Consider the following 18018-nt stretch of genomic DNA (forward strand, 5'->3'; position numbering starts at 1 on the left):
TAATTCCTCACTAAAACTCTTCATATTTTAGTCGTTCAATGTAGGCCACCCTGAATCATGCACCTATAAACAAGGACAAAGTTGATACCCTGCACCCTATTGACCTTAACCACAAATGCCATAACTTTGAGTAGATGATAAAGTATCTAGTCTCTTGAGAAAACTCACTTGGCAATTGGAAATTATTGTTTGAATGGTATGACACTTCAGGCTTTGTTAGAGGCTATGGAGGCTAGGTTAGGAGCTATTACAGGTTAGACCCACTGATAAACTTTGGGGTCATATGGTTTCTTATGGAAGGGTGTACAGATATATGACAATGCCCTTTTTCAATGAAGATAATAAGGGCTGTTGGAGCTATCTCAGATAAGCTCCACATTGGAGTTGCCAGTTTATTATTTGGTACACACTTGCTATAAATATAAAAATCCCCAGCAGAAGTGAAAGCATATGAATTACACTGATAAACATAGAATATCCACTACAATAATAAGGGATATTTTGAGATTTATGCAATTTAAATAAGAAGTATTTAAGATTAATAAAAATCACATAATACTTTGAAAATCTGGGTGGGGCTCTGCCCCATTAGTCCCAATGGAAGAGCCGCCCCTGCTAATTCCAAAATTTGGCATTACATTGTACAAGCACTTGGTGCATTTGAAATAAATAGTGTAAGCTGGTGAATGGTTTTCAATTTTCAATGGCTCATAATTTCTGCATTCTTAATTTAACAAACCCATAGAATACCAAATAATGATCCTGAAGAATAACAAGGTAACATTTTTGAAATAATGAACCTTTGGAAAATTTTCTACCAAAGCATTGGCAATGTAGATCCATGTGCATCTGAAATAGATATCTCAGTCGCAATCATATGATTGAAATGCTTGCTTTCTTTCCTGATGCATATGGCATATATTCATAACAATCAGCATTGAGGATGAAAAGTATGTTTAAAATACCTTTAGACAGGTGCAATACACATTTCAAGTACTTTGGTTGATATCACAGCAGCTGAAGGGAGTATCCCATTATCAGGGTCTTAGGCAGGATTTTGAAGGTTTGGGTGTGTAAATTAAAAAAATTTACGATTTGTGTACCGTACAAAGTATAGGCCATGTGGGCAAAAAACTAGGTGTGTACTTACAAATTTGGGTGTGTAAAGTCCCTACACGGTTGGCTGCCTAAGCCCTTGCCCATTATGCATCGCAGTGTATCTGCTTGCTCCATAGCAAATGTGTATAAAATATTAAGCAAGAGCTGCTTAGATATTGAAAGCTAAGAATAGTTTCATAATACTTTAGGGGTCATATTTTTCAAACAAAAGTTTAAGCACCCCTGATGATTTAAGTGAGTAATTGAAAGTTGAAGTGATGGATTTTGTGTACATTTTCTATGGCACATGCAGTTAACTGGCCACACCCTTCGTCTGCTATAGGCCGATACATACTTATGTACATGTATACTACAAAAACATTTTGATAGTTGAATACAATGAGGTCACAAGTACTTTTGCTATCTTGCCCTTACAACACTCTTGAATTCAACCAACAGTTTTGTCTGTAAAAATTATTTACAATATCAGTAAGTTCATGAAATTCAGGCTGCACATAATGCTTGAATTTTCCATAAAAATCACAATTCGTTGATTCAACCTCCAAAGTACAGGTTGGTTCCACACATCTGATCATGAAGTTCCATTATTCCAGGCCCTCCTGCTTCTCTCGGACAGCCACCTGAAAAGAAAGAAAATACACATACAAGGTATCAATATCAGTTCCAATGTTCACCATATGTCAAAACTTTGTTTTATTGTGATGGGTGTATGGCATGATGACAGTCATTGATCTGTTGCATACAAATGTGTAATAGAAATAGTCCAGCTATTGCATGTGAAAGTGTTTTAGACTTTGTTGTTAAAATTTTACATGGTTTAAATTTATAATTTGATTACTGGTAACATAATTCCAGTGGGGGTATTTAAAAATTATTAATTTAATCTATTAAAGACAATCCATGAAATAGAAAATAGATGAAGAAAAGACAAAATTCCCAATTTCCCAATATTTTGTAAATTATGCCCAGCCTGTTTGTACGAGGTGCCGATAACTTGGCGATAAGTGATGATGTGATTCACTTAGCCAATCAGAATCCCAACTCCTGTGTTTACTTTGTAATTATATAAACAGTGGCAAATCGGCCAGTGCAAAGGGTCTTTGTTTAAGATTTATTCTGGTCGACGTTTAATAACCAGACATACTTATTTTCGACGGACTCATCGCAAACCGACGCTAGTCTCTGCAAAATACCTTCCGATCGCAAATGAGGACAAATTAAAGATTTGTCTCCACTAGTACTTAGACAAGTGTTAACTATGCCAACAAATTCTGCTTCTTACTTTAGGCTTACAACAAATACAAACCTTAAATCTTTCCTCCAGTAAAGAAATTTCACTTATAAGATCTGTGATGGCATTTGTGAAAGCTTCTTGTGGACTGTAGTCAGCAGTAGTCTGTAACCTCAGCACAAATTTGTGTTCTAAAGGATGAGGAACCTTGTAGCCGGCAAATAACACTTGAGGGTCTTTTAAAAGTTGTTGTCTCAACATGTTTCCCAGTGTGTGATCTTCTTTGTTGACTGTGAAAATTGCAGCATTGGGAACTTTAGTGTCTTTTTTCAATGGTGATTTTCTTCTCTCCGTCGAACAAAATGAACGACTCGAACGTCGGTGGAGCATTCATGATGTGGAGAAATGTATGTAGAACACTCTGAAATAGTTTATACAGCCAGATAAGTCGTTAACAGTGGTAAATAAGGGTAAATTTCGGCAACTTTTCACGTTCTCCTTGTAGACATTTTTCTTTTTCGAGACAGCATGTGGTTATTTTTCGCAAAGCCCGTCGGCAAATACCGCCCTCTAAAAGAAAATGGCAGCGCCCATGGAAAAAGAAAACATGATGAAAACACAGAAATGGAAAGTGAAAAGGAATGTGTTTCTAGGTTTGGCACAAAAGAACAGTAAGTTAAGAATAAGAGCAATGTGTGTTGGTCACAACTGGCATATCTTGAATACGTCTGTGTATTGTTAATTTATCTTTTTACGGGGGTGTCAAATTATTGTTTGGTTAAGCTTATTTATTAAACATACATGTTAGGCTAAGTAAAAAATAAAACATGTTTCACGTCCGGGTTTTGGAAAAAAAGGAGGAAGAGGGGGCTTTTTATTTTCTATTTTTTATCGCAAAATTGGTGAAAATACCCATACTTGGAGCTGTTTTAGCGTACAATCCGTACATACAATAATGCCTGGAAAAAGGAGGAGGCCTAGACGTTCGCCTTTTGTATCTCTTTCCTTGTTGGAAAGGTATAACGTTGTGGAGATAGGAACATGTACGACCATCCGGGACCTACTCTGCCATGTTTGGCTGAGTAACGCCACGTTGAACACGGTCTTTTGTGCCTATGTAAATTATCCTCTGACAGGTATTGTGTTGAGAAATGACCTCATGACTTTCACGTGCTTGGAATTGTACCATTGACATTTATCAAATTTTGACGTTCGGACAACGATCGGATCTTTCTATATATGCAGATCATATTCGTTAGCCTGATATCTGGCCTTTAAACTTACCAATATTCTTCACAAACTTGCTCATACTTCTTTACGGTATGAAATTGACGACATTTGTGTGATATTGGCAATGTCAAAGGTTACGATAATCTGGACTATTCTACTTTACGGGGGAGTCCGAAAATGAACTTTGGCAGGGGCTGAAATGCATTTTTACTAGCGCAATCTCTGTTTGTAACTAAAGCATTTGGAGTTCCAAGACAATCCAGCGTGTATTTTTATTCCAACAGGCGGCCGGCCGGTCGGACATGCGTGAGTTATTCTCGTTTTATACAGGTGTTTTACGTTTCATGTTAATTTACTATTCCTAGTCCACTACTCCGTCATTTATCCACCCCACAAGTAAAATGGACATGACGACCCCGAGATGTGGCGAGGTCAGATGCAGTTGCATGATGGTATAATTGAAGACCGAATTAAAAAGACTAGTTTGCGTCTGACGTCAGGGCAAAGGCGCGACGTGATTAGTTACTGACCTGCATGAGTACGGCATTTTTGGTCTGGTTGATTGGGGACGTCATACGCAAACTAGTCTTTTCAATTCGGTCTTCAATTATAGGGAAGATTTCGCATCAGGTCAAGAGGTCAAATGATGCCAATGATGTAAATAACGGAAGAACCGAACAATTCCCTCCAAGTAAATGCAAGCGTTTTCACGGCAAATCAACAGGGATCGTCGAATTGAAGGTAACACAAATGGGTACAATATGATGGTCAATATTGAGGTTCATTTAAATAGGTAGGGAAAGTGTGCATAAATATGAAAAATATGTTTTTTCAAATGGAATTTTACAGCTCTTGCGGTGACCCACGAACACAATGAAAAGGTCAATTTTCATCATTTATTTGTTCTGTTGCGTTCAACCATCTCCAACAATTTTTTCAATGTAAGTGCCTCTGGCCCTAGTGGAAGTAAAAACGGATACTATGGCCAGAGTTCTAGGGCTAAGGAGGCCCTTTTTTATTTGTTGTTCTGAGAGTTACACCCCTCTAATGATCACAAAACCTTCCTAAAATGTTTCTTGTGTCTTAACAAGGCTATAGAAAGCATCCCAACTTCCAAGACATATTTTTTGAAAAGTTATAACTGAATTTCAAAAAATAAAAATTTATTTGAGAAAACCTCAAAAAAGGAAGCGGGAGGGGACGTGAAACATGTTTATTTTTTTATTTGGCCTTATGTATATATGTACAAATACAAGTTCTTTTACATGCTACATGTATGATGTAGTTGAAAGTTGTAGGGGTGGTACAATAATGCCCCCGTCATACTTCCATGACGTATTAACCAATGACAAGCTTCGATTGTATCCGTTTGTCTGCAATGCGTGTGCGTCACGCCGCTCAGCGGCAAGCGGCACAAAAGTATGAAACAAGCATAATATGTAGCCTACCCCGGGTGGTGAATTATAGAGGGATGGGGAGATTTTTGGCAGGCCAAAAAGGGGGGAAAGCATTTTTTGGCAGGTTGATGGGGGGTCAAACGATTTTTGACAGGTCGTGTGGGGGGAAGCGATTTTTGGCACATTATTTTGGGCACCGTTTCTATATTTATACGCTCTAAAAAGGTGTAGGAAAACATTAGGAACATGTTCAAATATGCAAAATTTCCTGCTTGCTGCACTTGCATATAAATTTACTTGAGAACTCTAGCTTTGAATTTGCACACGATAGTTTATGCATTCGATGCTAGAGTGCGTTGCTATCATTTTTTCGGTCTGTTAATGTTGAAATTTGGATGAAAGTTATTTCGATGAGTCAACTGTATCTTTTGAGCAAGATTTGCCTATTTTGGACAGTCTAAAATATTTTGGCAACATTTTTGATGCAATCGCCTGTCACGATCGGCTGTGTTTACTTCTGAACTTCCATTGCTTTACACAGTGTCATGCTTCAGCGAATCCGACTAGATTTTGAATGCAATGGTCTCTAGCCTAGAATGTGAAGTTAGCGGTGAGCAAATTCTTGGCTAGAATTCTCGAGCAAATATAAATATGATATTAGACGATTTTAGGTTTTAAATTCGGGTTCCCCAAAATCTGACATGTGTAAAGGGGGGAGACTTTTGGCATATCAAAAGGGGGAAACAGTTTTTGGCATGGCAATGGGGAAAAGATTTTTGGCACAACCAAAGGGGGGGTGGCAAAAGATTTTGGCAGACCATTTTGAGAATTCACCACCTGGGGTACACATAATTAATGCACCTAGCCCCTTATACTGAGTTATAAGTTATACTCCTAGTCAAGTTACTAGAGGTTGTGCATATGACGTATCATACCGCAAATATAGCGGACTTCTCAAATGCATTCAATAAAAGCATGATTGCAATCTATCGCAACAGTTCGTCTCACACACATAACAAATGAACTACGTAGTAGGTAATGGTGCCTCCAACAGACAAGGTACAAAACACACCAAGGATCAAAGGATGATACAAGAGAGGATACCTAGAATATATAAAAACAGAAAGATTCGAGCCAGGTATACCAACTTGGTGTGGGGAACAAAGACAAAGACAAGATAAAAACTAATGCAATATGTAAACCAGAATGGTGTACATGCACTGTTACGTCTGCACTAGAAAAAATCCAAAACCACAGGGATGGTAGACAAAGTTAACAAAAATACAACCGACGTTTCGAGCAGATAAACTGCTCTTCTTCAGGGACAGACAACAAAATATAAAAGCAAACAATGAAAACTACATACTGTAATTTAAAAAAAAATTTAAAGTCAAAAACTGAAGGCAAGTTCAAATAGAACTTCGTAAGACATGCTTATTTTGCTCTGAGCTTATCTTGTTTGCTACTGAGTTCTAGTTCCATTCTGGTTTACATACTGCATTAGTTTTTATCTTGTCTTTGTCTTTGTTCCCCACACCAAGTTGGTATACCTGGCTTGAATCTTTCTGTTCAAATGAACTACGATCAAATAGGTTGATGACAACATTGAATTGAATGGACTGGACTGCATTACGGTGAAGGACACCGGTTCAAAGCCTTTGTTTGGAGACAAGCGATAAAAGCATGCAGGGCCTCTATACTATGTACTATAATAGGGCAGGTACATTTAAGGCCTAATACATGTGGTGTGCGCAGAAACGCTCACTTCCCACTTATGATTCAAAACAACACCAGTCCTGAAATGGTCTACTTTAAGTATTAACTGATATTAGAAAGGTTTAAAATTAGGCTTACAATTGAATGGTTGCCACTGATCAGTTGTCTATCATTTATTTAGATTAATAGTTTCTTAAAATGTCTGGTTTTTTGTTTTGTTGTTGTTTTGTTTGTTTGTCCGGGTTTTTTTTTTTCATTAAAACTTCTGAAGTGACCATGCCAGCTTATGTAAATGATATTTACATTATATTTATTTCCCTTTGATCTTTCCAGCTGGGATTCAGCATATGAAGGTGAACTTGCTAATTTTCAAGATATAGGAGATGTAGGAGAAATCTGGTAAGAATGTCTTCTTGAACTTTTGGAAAGACTTGCAGTCAATCATGCATTTGATTAAAAAGTAAAAACCCAATTAAACCAATGATCATAAGATATATGGCAGTCTTTTGGAAACAGGCTTAGAAATACTTTTTGTCTGATAGCCACAAGTTTCTTGCCAATAAATAATTGCCTCTGAAGAAAGAACTGCTCAATTACTTTTCTCCACTGACTTCTGAGCAACTGACTAAGTTAGTTAATTGTTTATAATATATGTGACCATCCAGCACAAGTGAGCCCTGAAGTCGCCAATCATCATTTTTGAGATATTCAACCAAAATATTCTGCTTGAAATTAGCTTTAAAATGATGTATATCATGTCTATAGTACTTGACATCTAAGTAGTGAAAAATCAATAAAACAGTCAATAAATCCTTTGTTTCCTATTGTTTATTGTTAAGTTCAATGGAGCATATCTCAATAGTGGCACTGGAGACATCCGGGCTCAGTTGTGGTGGATGGTCACATATTACATATATTCTAACAAATAATCAAACTAAAGTTGTACTACTAATTGTCTCGTTGGAACCTACACAGTTAAAGAGAACAGTAAAGGTACCTCATAGCCTCAAACCTCAAGGACCCCCTACATTTCTTACTAAGCTGAACTAAGCTGAAGGTTACCTGATTGATCTAATTCATCTCTTGAATAGTAATGTTGCGCTTGGTCTCGGGGTCTCAGCTTCGTTCCTCATCTGATCTCACCCGCCTTTGGGTTCCTCACTCTTTTAGAAAGGCTGGGGATGCTTCATTTGCCATAGGTGCTCCCAAAATTTGGAATGAGCTCCCTACTGAGATCAGAGAGGAGGAGTCGGTGTCTGGGTTCAAGCTAAAGCCAAGAATCCTCTGTGTTGCGGAAATTCCGCGAAAATCACAGAATTCAGAAGTAAAGCGGAAAATGTATTTCTGAGAAAAAAAAAAAAAAAAAAAAAAAAAAGCAAAATGACCTAGAAAAGAAAAAAACATAAAATTTTCACAGCAAGCTCGAGTATCCCACAATCCTTTGCGTGCCCGACTAAAATAGCTCTTGGGGCTTTCCCGACCTTTTGAACGTGTTTCAACATGACTCAGACACGTGCATTGCGCTGCTACTACGCTGGATTCTTGTGAAATTTTATTATGTCAGAAATGTGCTAAAATTACAAAGCGGAGAAAAGCGCAATTTAGCATTTGTAAAGCAGAAAATTCTTGGCTTTAGTTCAAGCGCATGCTGAAAACCCATCTTTATCCAGATTAGTTTTGCTGCTTGTTTTTGTATTTTTTTTGCTTGAATTGTTGGAATTGCTTTGTATATTTGCTTGAATTGATTTTTATATGTTTTCTTGTAAGGCGCTCTGTGCTTTGTGGAGTGCCATATAAGGGGCTGTGCAATAATTATGAGCCCCCCCGGGGGGGTAAAATCTCCAAACGGCTCGCCAAAAATCGCCCCCCCCCTCTCGGCCTGCCAAAATCGCTAAACACCCCCCCCCTCTCGGCCAAAAATTCTTTGCCCCCCCCCCTGGCGCATGCCAAATTTTTGGGATCCCAACTTACAAACCTTAAATGGTCTATATACCTGTTGCGAGCGCAGCGAGCAGGAAAATTTGCATATTTAAGCGTTTCCGTAGTGTTTTTCTAAGCCTTTTAGAGCGTTTTATTAAAAAGCGCCCCATGAATGTGTGCCAAAAATCGCTTACCCCCCCTCTCAGCTTGCCAAAATTGCTTGCCCCCCCCTTTTGGCTCGGCAAAATTTCTTGCCCCCCCCAATTTTACCCTCCCCAGGGCTCATAATTATTGCACAGCCCCTAAATGTTTTTTAATAATAAAAATACATAATAATAATAATAACTAGTGTCCATAAAAGATCAAATAACACCCTGCATTCCACAGTTGGACCAGTTCTGGAATCAAGAACAGCATAGAGTCTGGACACTCACTATCATAAACATTGTTCAACCTTTTGTTTAACTTGCTTGTTAATTTGTATGTTTTTATACACATTTTAGGTATGGTGAAAATAGCATGCAGAGAATACTAAAATGGGTTTGCAAAAATATTACCGACAAAAATGCTTCTATAGTGGATTTAGGGTGTGGAAATGGAGTAGTACTGGTGGAACTGGTGAGTAGAATTTGCATGAGTTGCAACATTGTTTGGCAAAAGATTTAATAAAATAAGTTTAGGAGCGATTGCCGAATAAGGTGCAACTCCACTAGTCTTATTACAAGACTGCCCTACCCCAACCCTAAACCCTAAACTCCGTAAACGAGGACTGGACTCAAGTCTAGCAAGTTGCACCCTATTCGGTAATTGTACCTATGTTTACAGTCAGTGGAGTGAAAACTCACTCAAAAGTTCTTCTACATATATGTACATGATAAATTGAAATCAAAAATAATTAATTTTTAGCGTATTGTCCTCTGCCAACAACCCTAATTTTGACGAACATGTTTATTGTACAAAAGATTATAGGCAGTAATTTTACGAAATTCTTTTTTGTGAGTGTGGTAAATTATTTGGTACCGGTATTTAAAAGATCCAGCCTATCAACCCTAATTTTCAAATAGATATATGGACAAGCAATCAATCAGTTTTTCTTGGCCTACATGGTTTCTTTTAACTGTTAACATAAAATGCACCATCATGGCCACCACATGCTTCTCTTTATTGCTGCTGGTTACTGGAGCTTTTCAATCACCAAGATATTTGTGTACATTCATATCAAAACGTTGCACTTGTCAGCTGCTCTATGTCTCATTTTACATAAAAGCTAGGAATAAATATCAGACTCATCTCAAGTGGAGGTCACTTCAAATCATCCCCAAGTCACATAGTTTAGGAATGTTCTCTGTATTCCTAAACCATGTGAATGGTGATGATTTGAAGTGACCTCTACTTAAGATGTTAGATGAGTCTGGTATTTATTCCTAGTTTTTATGTAAAATAAGACGCATGTAGCAGCTGACAAGTGCATCATTTTGATATGGATGTTCACATTTGAGACATCTTTTTTGCACAAATAGTCATAGATTTTATTGCACAAAGCATTTTCACTAAAAAAACTTCTTTACTTGGAATATTTCTTCTACATGTAGTAAACTGAATTCTTTCTCACTATTCTATCTTATCAACATCCAGGCAAAGAATGGCTACAAGTGTCTTACAGGAGTTGACTACTCAGAACCTGCAATACGACTTGCTCAAACCATCGCCAAAGCAGATCAATTAGATATATGTTATAAGGTAAGATCATTTGTCAACTGTGTGTGTAAAAACAGGGATGTACAGAGAGCTCTGTGATAGTCTGCAGCTTGTATCCACAAGCCTTCAGAGCCACTAGCTGATTAATCTGTATTCTGTGTTAGTTGAGTGACAGCTGTTGCATGATTTTATGCAAATCAGTTTGAATTGTCAGCATCTGGAGTAAAAGTTAAGCTTTCCCATTGTTGCCATCTTCTGCATATTATTGTTGTTTGACAAAAAGGAAATAATTATATCACCAAATGATGATAAATAAATTCATATCAATTTCATGATTCGCCTGCAATAAAAAAAACTCAGAATAACTTTCATGAGAATATTGTCCAAATACATGATAATTATTTGTCAATTTTATTTTCGCAGGTCGCTGACATCCTGAATGCCAATGATCCAATTTTGCAGACACCAAAGTTTAATGTGTGCATCGATAAGGGGACATACGATGCCATTTTATTAGCAGACGATGACCGTGATAAGTTAAGGAAACTCTACAGGGAACATGTCAACCAAATGCTGCAATCAGAAGGTGTGCTGGTAATCGTGTCTGGGAATTACACTCAAACAGAACTGACAAACTATTTTAAGCCAGGTATGTCATACTCGGCAGTGGGGTTTGACTCCCACCCTTTTTATTTTACCCCCACCCTTTTTATTGAGGCACCCTTTATACTGAAAATTCCTGACCCCACGCTTTTTACTGAGGCACCCTTTATACTGAAAATTCTTGACCCCCACCACTTTTTGCTTTTTCCGCTATTTGTAAACTGACAAAGTCACACGCAATTTGGTTCGAAGTATCAAGTACGCCGAATTCTGCACCTACACGTGCGAGTCCGATGTTTTTCTCTCCATTAAAAGTTGATACATTACGTGAACAATGCAAATTATATGTGAAAAACTACTACTGTACTGTAAAATAAGCATTTTAATGAATAACTGTACTTTTATGGCGTTCAAATGTTGTTCTTGTCATGAAACTTGACGTACGCTATGTTCAGCGACTATATCCTACTTCTTCCGTGCTGCTTCGCTCAATCAATTATGCATGATAATGACGTCACTCATATATGATCAATGTAAAGAAAAATAACACGTCATGGAAAATCGGACATTTGCATATGACGTAGGTGTTTTGGCAGGGCTTCCGGGGAGGATATTGTGTACATTGCACTGGATTCACGTAAACAAGCGCGAGCCTGCATCAAATGGAATTTTATCTTGCGACATAGTGTGCAAGTTTTGGTGATTTTTCTTGGAACTATGATTATTTTATCATTCAATAAAAATATACTGTAAGTTGGAAGAAGCGCCACGCTTTTTATTTTAATCCCACGCTTTATATCAGTCCACGCTTTTTGCCCAAAAAGTTTAAACCCCCACGCTTTCACCAATTTTCAGAATTTCGAACCGGCACGCATTATAAAGCGTGGACTGCCGAGTGTGTATGTTCAAAATATGTGATGTGATTAAGCAAAATCAGTCGGAAGTTGGATATATTGATTATCAGACATAGCTAAGCGAAGACAATCATTTCTTTTCTTGCATATTGTTTTGGAAACACTTCAACTGTTCATATCTTTGGAACTAAATGTTCAATTTCAATGGGGTGTTCGCATAATAAATAATAAATTTGCATAATTTTGACTAAATTTGGATTGGTCATGAAATAATAATGTTAAATCCTGCAAGTGTACCACAGATGGGAGAGATCAAGTAATTTTTAATGATATTTAGCAGCCTTTTTATTCTGTTTTCTGTAAACTCTAGCATGATTTTGCATGTAGATTTGGTAATTCCCAGACACAGACTTCCAGGGCCATTTGTAACAATATTGACGGTCAACCTATATATTTTGTTAGTCAGAGGGATCAGGCAAGGGCTAATTTCAACCACCATATAGATGTTGGTATGAACTGAGTCACTCCTGTGAAGAAAAAAAAAATCTCTATGTGACCTTCTGTGGTGGTGTGAGATCATATAGGGTGTCTAAAAATATGCCCTCTGTTTCTTGCTGTAACTTGAATAACATACAATATAATTTCTTATTTCATGTATATTACGAAAGCCCTTAGTGTCCTTTATCAATGGTATAAATTTCTCTCCGATTTAGTCAAGCATACCTGAGATAATCCTGATTTCGTAACACACCCCAAATTCAGTCCATTCAATGAAAAAGCATCCACGTCATACTCATGATTCCAAACAATGCATATACACAGTAGGTTTTACCATTTCCATTTATTATGATCAACAAATGTACCTTTGTTAGTCATAAAAAGAAATGGCAAAGTTTTCAATATTTTATATTGACTTTGTTTAAAATAAATTATAATTTGGAATGAGATTACACAACATATCAAATAAATACATAATAATAATATTTACACAACGTATAAACATTCTCTCCAGTTTAGTTTGTCTGCATTGAAATAACTGAATTACAAATTTTGCAAGAATTAAATTGTGTTGAAAATGTCCCATGTTGCACATATATGAACAGATAATTTTAAAACCAATGTTGAGAAATATCTTTATTGAGAGACCTTAAGACTTTGCCAATCATACAGGATTTCAAGAGATTCAGCCATGTTTCTCTTCATGGTACCAGTCTCTGGTCAAAATTTCTACATTCTCTCTGAGTTGCTTCTGCATCTGTTTTCTGAATATGTTTACTAAATAAATTAAGAGTTGAAACAGTTGCAGTTAAATGTTTTTAATAATTGGTGTCTTCATATTCACTAATATAGTAAAATTAGTAGAAATATGAATGGATGTCAAAAATCTATCAGTCTCTTTGTCATTTTTCTGCATAAGTCTCTTTGTTTGTTTTTTCCCTTTCTTCTTTGTATAATTATCATGATTATACTGCAGCTCCGCTTGCTAGCCATTCATGTCCAAACATCTCTGGGCACAGACAAGCATGTAAAGCACAGCACGATACACCAGCCCTTACTGTCTGCTGTGATCCTATCCCAAATGTCCTAGATGCCTCCAGGTGGTGTCAGGTACATCCTAGCCTAAATGTCAATAAGAGGAGCCGTAATGTAAATTTGGAGGACGGGTTAGTGTAGTGGTCTTCTCACTCACTGAGTCACATCTCACCACTGCGGCCAGGGTTCAATTCCCTGCTTTGCCACATGTGAGTTTGGTTGCCGATCCATGCTTGTCCTTGCAGGTTTTTCTCTGGGTACTCTGGTTTTTCTCCTGCTTCTAAAATGGGACCTCTCCCCATAGTCATGTCCCATCATATTTGGTTTGCATCCTTTAATGTAGTAGCCTCTGAGCAGTATTAGGCTTTGTCTGGCTTCTGCTGGATGTTTTAAATAAATAATGTAACCCCATAAAAAGGGCTAATCAGGTGACATTGCAGGCCATTCTTGGGCATGGCTGATCCTAATAATCACCCTATTTGGGAAGAGCTGCTGCAAGTGGTCTTTGACTTGTCTAGAACGATGTGCTGGTGCCCCATTCTACCAGAGTCATGGGAATGTACCATTCTGCTAGTGGTGGAAGCACTGGTTGAGCTGCAGAATGACATCATTGATCATGTCCAGGTATCATTGTCCTTTGACAGTTTGATCAAAGAAGACAGGGCTGTAGATCTGTTATTACCTGTAAGTCTAATCAAGTCCTGTTATAGTTGAAGTAGCTTGGAGGGTTCTTGTGTGTGGCATACAGAGCAACACTCATTGAAGGTTGATATTTGATCATTCAAGGGAGAAGTTGCTTTCACGCCAATGATAATATAAGTTCATTATGAGAATTCTGGGATCTATTTAGCAGCCAGGTACAAAAGTCAATCCTCCGCTGAAAGTCTCATGAGTTTAGAACATGTCTCAACTGCATTCTCTGAAGGGTGCCAATGCAAATGGTGCACAATCCTGTTGAAAGTCGCCCTTGAAATGTGTGGAAAGTTGTTGCAACATACACTCATATTAGGATTGTTCAGCCATTCCTGTCTGACAGCATTAATGTTTCTAGCTATATATGTACACTTATCAGGCATCCAGAGTGACCGCTGTTTCTGTAATTTAACCTGTGAGGAGGCTGGACAGCAGGGAATTGCCTGATAAACCTAGGACTCCCTAGTTTGATGATAAGTCAGAACCATGAGTGTCCTTTGGCAGCTAGTGTACTGGTGACCAACCATGTTTGATTAAGTCAAATGTGTGAATGGTATATTTTAAATGCCTTGCCACTGAGAATATTTTACAGGATTAGACATTGACACTTGTTAATGACCAATTATTTTCATACAATGGTAGATGAAAGATATTAAAGTTTTAAAATAAATCAATCAATCTCCCACAGATGGTGAAATAAGCAATAAATGATAAAGAAAGAAGGAAGAGTTTACCAACCCAAAGTGTTACAATTAAACAGGACAACAAATAAGCACAAATTCAAACCAGCACACAACCCAAAATGCAAGGGAATGTGTGGGCATGGGATTCGAACCCACAATCTTCTGATCTCTAGATGGACGCTCTATCCATTAGGCTACCAGCTCCCACTGACAAACGGTGGTTAAAACTGGGTCTAATGTGAGCAGTCAAGGTATACAATACACACAAACAAATATTACACAAGTACAGGAGATCATAACTGATACTTCTTCTTCTTCTTCTTCTTCGGCCGCCGTCACTACTGACGATTGGCCACCATCTGGCTGCATCTCCTTAACTCCTTATCTTCCAAGCTGTTCTGTTCTGAGCTAGACACTTGGCTTGCACTAGGTTCATTCCTGTCCATTCTTTGATGTTGTCAAATCATTGTTTCTTCTGCCGTCCTCTCCTCCTTCTCCCTTCAACTTTTCCTTCTATTATCTGGAGTGTTAATGCACTGCCACTTCCTCTGAGGATGTGCCCAAGGTAGGTTAGCTTTCTTGTCACCAACTCTCCAAGCAGCTGTCTCTTCACACCAAGTTCCTCAAGGATGCTTCTGTTTGTTCTTCTCTCCTTCCAACCGATGTTTAGCATTCTTCTCCAGAACCACATTTCAGCAGCAAGCTACTTACAAAATTGATAAATAACAGAAAAGGCATGGCAGGCAAGTTATCTCCTTTCCAGTGATGCTGGGAGTTTACTTCATTTATTTCTTCCCTTCTAAACTACAATGCAGCATATTATTGTTAATGTGTATTGCCTTATTAGAATGGTCCAAAAATGAGTCTATTTGTAGAATTCTAATTATCTCATTGATGTGTGAATGAATTTGAATGATTTTTGAACCATTTTTAAGTAGACACCCATTGCTGATGTTTACAAATCTCCCCACACACTCTTTACACTCACCCCCACTCATCCCACACCAGTAGCGTTCACAGCACATTGAAAGTGGGGGGGGGGGTCAGGGTGTTCAGTCCCCCTGAATGGAGTCTGATTAGCAGTGTAAGTTGTAAGAAATGACTGATTTCCCCCGAAAATGACCGATTTCCCCCGAATGACCAACAAAAGCCGTTGCCCCCTTGCCCTCCCCCCTTTGCGCACGCCACTGCCCCACACACACAACTGTATGAAGCAATTAACATCAAAGCTGTAAACAACATTAAATTTTATCATTTTATACATGTATGAGTCGATTTGATCCGCTGATGTGATGCACAGTATTAGAAAACAACTCTGTGAATATGGTTGCTGTATATGTGTTGCCTAGCTGTATATATTTTTCTTTGTGACTTTTGGTCATTTTGGCATCCAATTGTTTATTGACATCTATTTAAAATTTATTTAATTTTCATTTTGTTTTTGTTTTCTTTCCAGAATTTGAAGTGATAGAGAGCATACCTGCACCTACTTTTTCGTTTGGAGGACAAAAGGGAAGCACTGTTACAACTCTGATTTTAAGAACTTTGAACAAAAGCCAAAGTCAAAATACTAATACATGACCAATTAAAGAAGAGGTGTATCAGAGAGTACACACATGGATGCATGTATTTAAGTGGTATGTGCAAGTGCCCTGTTTAAATGCCTTCTTCCTAGATTTGGAACCAGTGGAACCATTTTTCACTATGATGCCAGCCCAGTGAAGAGATACCATGTGACCAAATCAGCATCTGGTGGATTCCCAGCATTAAGATTATAGGAAATAAAAAAATGGTTTTTGTGCACACTTCTTAGGCAAAAAAAAACAAACCCAAAAACAAGTTTGTTTCCTGCAGGCATTTTGTTTTTTGGAGGCAATTGTACCAAATTTGTTTGTTTAGGACAGTAACACTTTATACATTACTATAGGAAACATACTTGTTTTTTGGTGTTTAGGTTTTTTGTTTTTTTGGGGTTTTTTTGCCTTGAGTGCCTTCTTTTCAGGAGCATTGAAGTGAGTTGATCATACCAAGTGCTTCTGAAAGTCATTTTAGCAATAGAGGTTATCCGTGTTCTATAAGCTGCATATCCTACCAGCGACTCCTATACCTTGTTTAGGACTTTCAAAAGAAGTACCTGCATGTGCAACCATGGCTATTTCAAAATAGTCTGCCAAAGTCATGCAGGTAACTCCGAGGTCGTGCATTGAATTAGTTTGAATGAGGAATACTACGGGAACCAGCGCCTTTTGTTAGAAGTCACGCATGAGTAAAGTGGATAACCTCTATTACTGTATTTCCACACAAGAAAATACTTTTGTCACATCGCTGAATTCATGAACAACATTAACAATGGCCAATAACCGCCTTCCAGATTAATGTTTTATTTTGCTAATTTAGAAAACAACTTGATATGAAAATATTTTAAACACTTTTGTATTGTGCTGTCGTCAGAGTGTTAGCTAGCCATCCATCCACCCATCATTTTGCACAAGCACAGTTTGCTCCTGGGACAAGCAAATTCAATGTCTGTGACATATGCTAAATTCTAAAAATAATGTTTGCAGTTTTGTGAACCAAAACAAAACCAGACAAACAGTCATGGCAATAGCAAAAGCTATTTGAACTGACTGAACCCCCCCAGAAGGGGCAGAGGTCTGAGGTTTCTTCATGGTCAAAATTTGGATAGGCAGTTTTGGTGAAAATGATGCGCACTTATCAAATCCTAGCTAAGACCCTGGCTGTCGTCTGATGCTTTGGGAATTACAAAGACCTGAACATGGGCAGCATTGAGCGCTTTTTGATAAATGATGGACAATAACTATAACAAAAAATGACTTATTAAAATCCCAGATGGCTTATAAGGGATCATGTTCTGATCCTTGCTTATAATTCATAATGCTTTTAGATGTAGATTACTTTGCGTTGGCTCATTGAAGATATTATGTCATCTATCACCATGTTCCACATGGATTAGACTAATTAAAGCCATATTATAACATTTCTGTAAAAATAGATTAGTATTTATTTTCCATAAAATGTTAGCTTTTACTGTCAGATAGCCTATGTCCCCTTTTAATTTTGAGCCGAACAAGTGAGGTAAAGCATAGAAAAGGGGAATTTACTACTAGCGCCCATGCTACTCCCGCAGTTGTAATACGGTACGATCCTCGGGGTGTGTGTGTATGTGTATCCCGCACGCCATGTACGTACTGTGCATACGTATTCGACTAATATTTCCATCGTAATAATAAAACGCCGGTTCCATCGTTTTATTCAAAATCTCGGTTTTGACAAAACTACAGCACCTAAAGTCTTGATTTTTGCAGAGTATCTTTATTGAC

At 37.8% G+C, this 18018-nt stretch overlaps 2 protein-coding genes across 2 annotated transcripts; one reads left to right on the forward strand and one right to left on the reverse strand.

Moving 5' to 3' along the window:
* Nucleotides 1-1163: 1163 nt before the first annotated feature.
* On the reverse strand, nt 1164-2891 carry LOC140148074 (DNA-directed RNA polymerase II subunit RPB11-a-like). The gene is given in 3 exon segments (XM_072169927.1): nt 1164-1739; nt 2426-2677; nt 2679-2891. Coding segments are annotated over 3 exon segments (354 nt in total). The 5' UTR covers nt 2745-2891; the 3' UTR covers nt 1164-1703.
* Nucleotides 2864-17240, forward strand: LOC140148072 (EEF1A lysine methyltransferase 2-like). Its single transcript, XM_072169925.1, has 6 exons — nt 2864-3021; nt 7027-7092; nt 9117-9231; nt 10249-10353; nt 10735-10960; nt 16134-17240. The coding sequence occupies exons 1-6, from the start codon at nt 2879-2881 to the stop codon at nt 16256-16258; spliced, it is 780 nt and encodes a 259-aa protein (XP_072026026.1). The 5' UTR covers nt 2864-2878; the 3' UTR covers nt 16259-17240.
* The last annotated feature ends 778 nt before the right edge of the window (nt 17241-18018 follow it).

Source organism: Amphiura filiformis, chromosome 3 (assembly GCF_039555335.1).
Source record: "Amphiura filiformis chromosome 3, Afil_fr2py, whole genome shotgun sequence".
Lineage (NCBI taxonomy): Eukaryota > Metazoa > Echinodermata > Ophiuroidea > Amphilepidida > Amphiuridae > Amphiura > Amphiura filiformis.

Coding starts and splice junctions, on each gene's coding strand:
- LOC140148072 (XM_072169925.1), top strand. CDS start 2,879: ATGTGGTTATTTTTCGCAAAGCCCGTCGGCAAATACCGCCCTCTAAAA. Junction 7,093..9,116: donor GGAGATGTAGGAGAAATCTG/GTAAGAATGTCT, acceptor TACACATTTTAG/GTATGGTGAAAATAGCATGC. Junction 9,232..10,248: donor GAGTAGTACTGGTGGAACTG/GTGAGTAGAATT, acceptor ATCAACATCCAG/GCAAAGAATGGCTACAAGTG.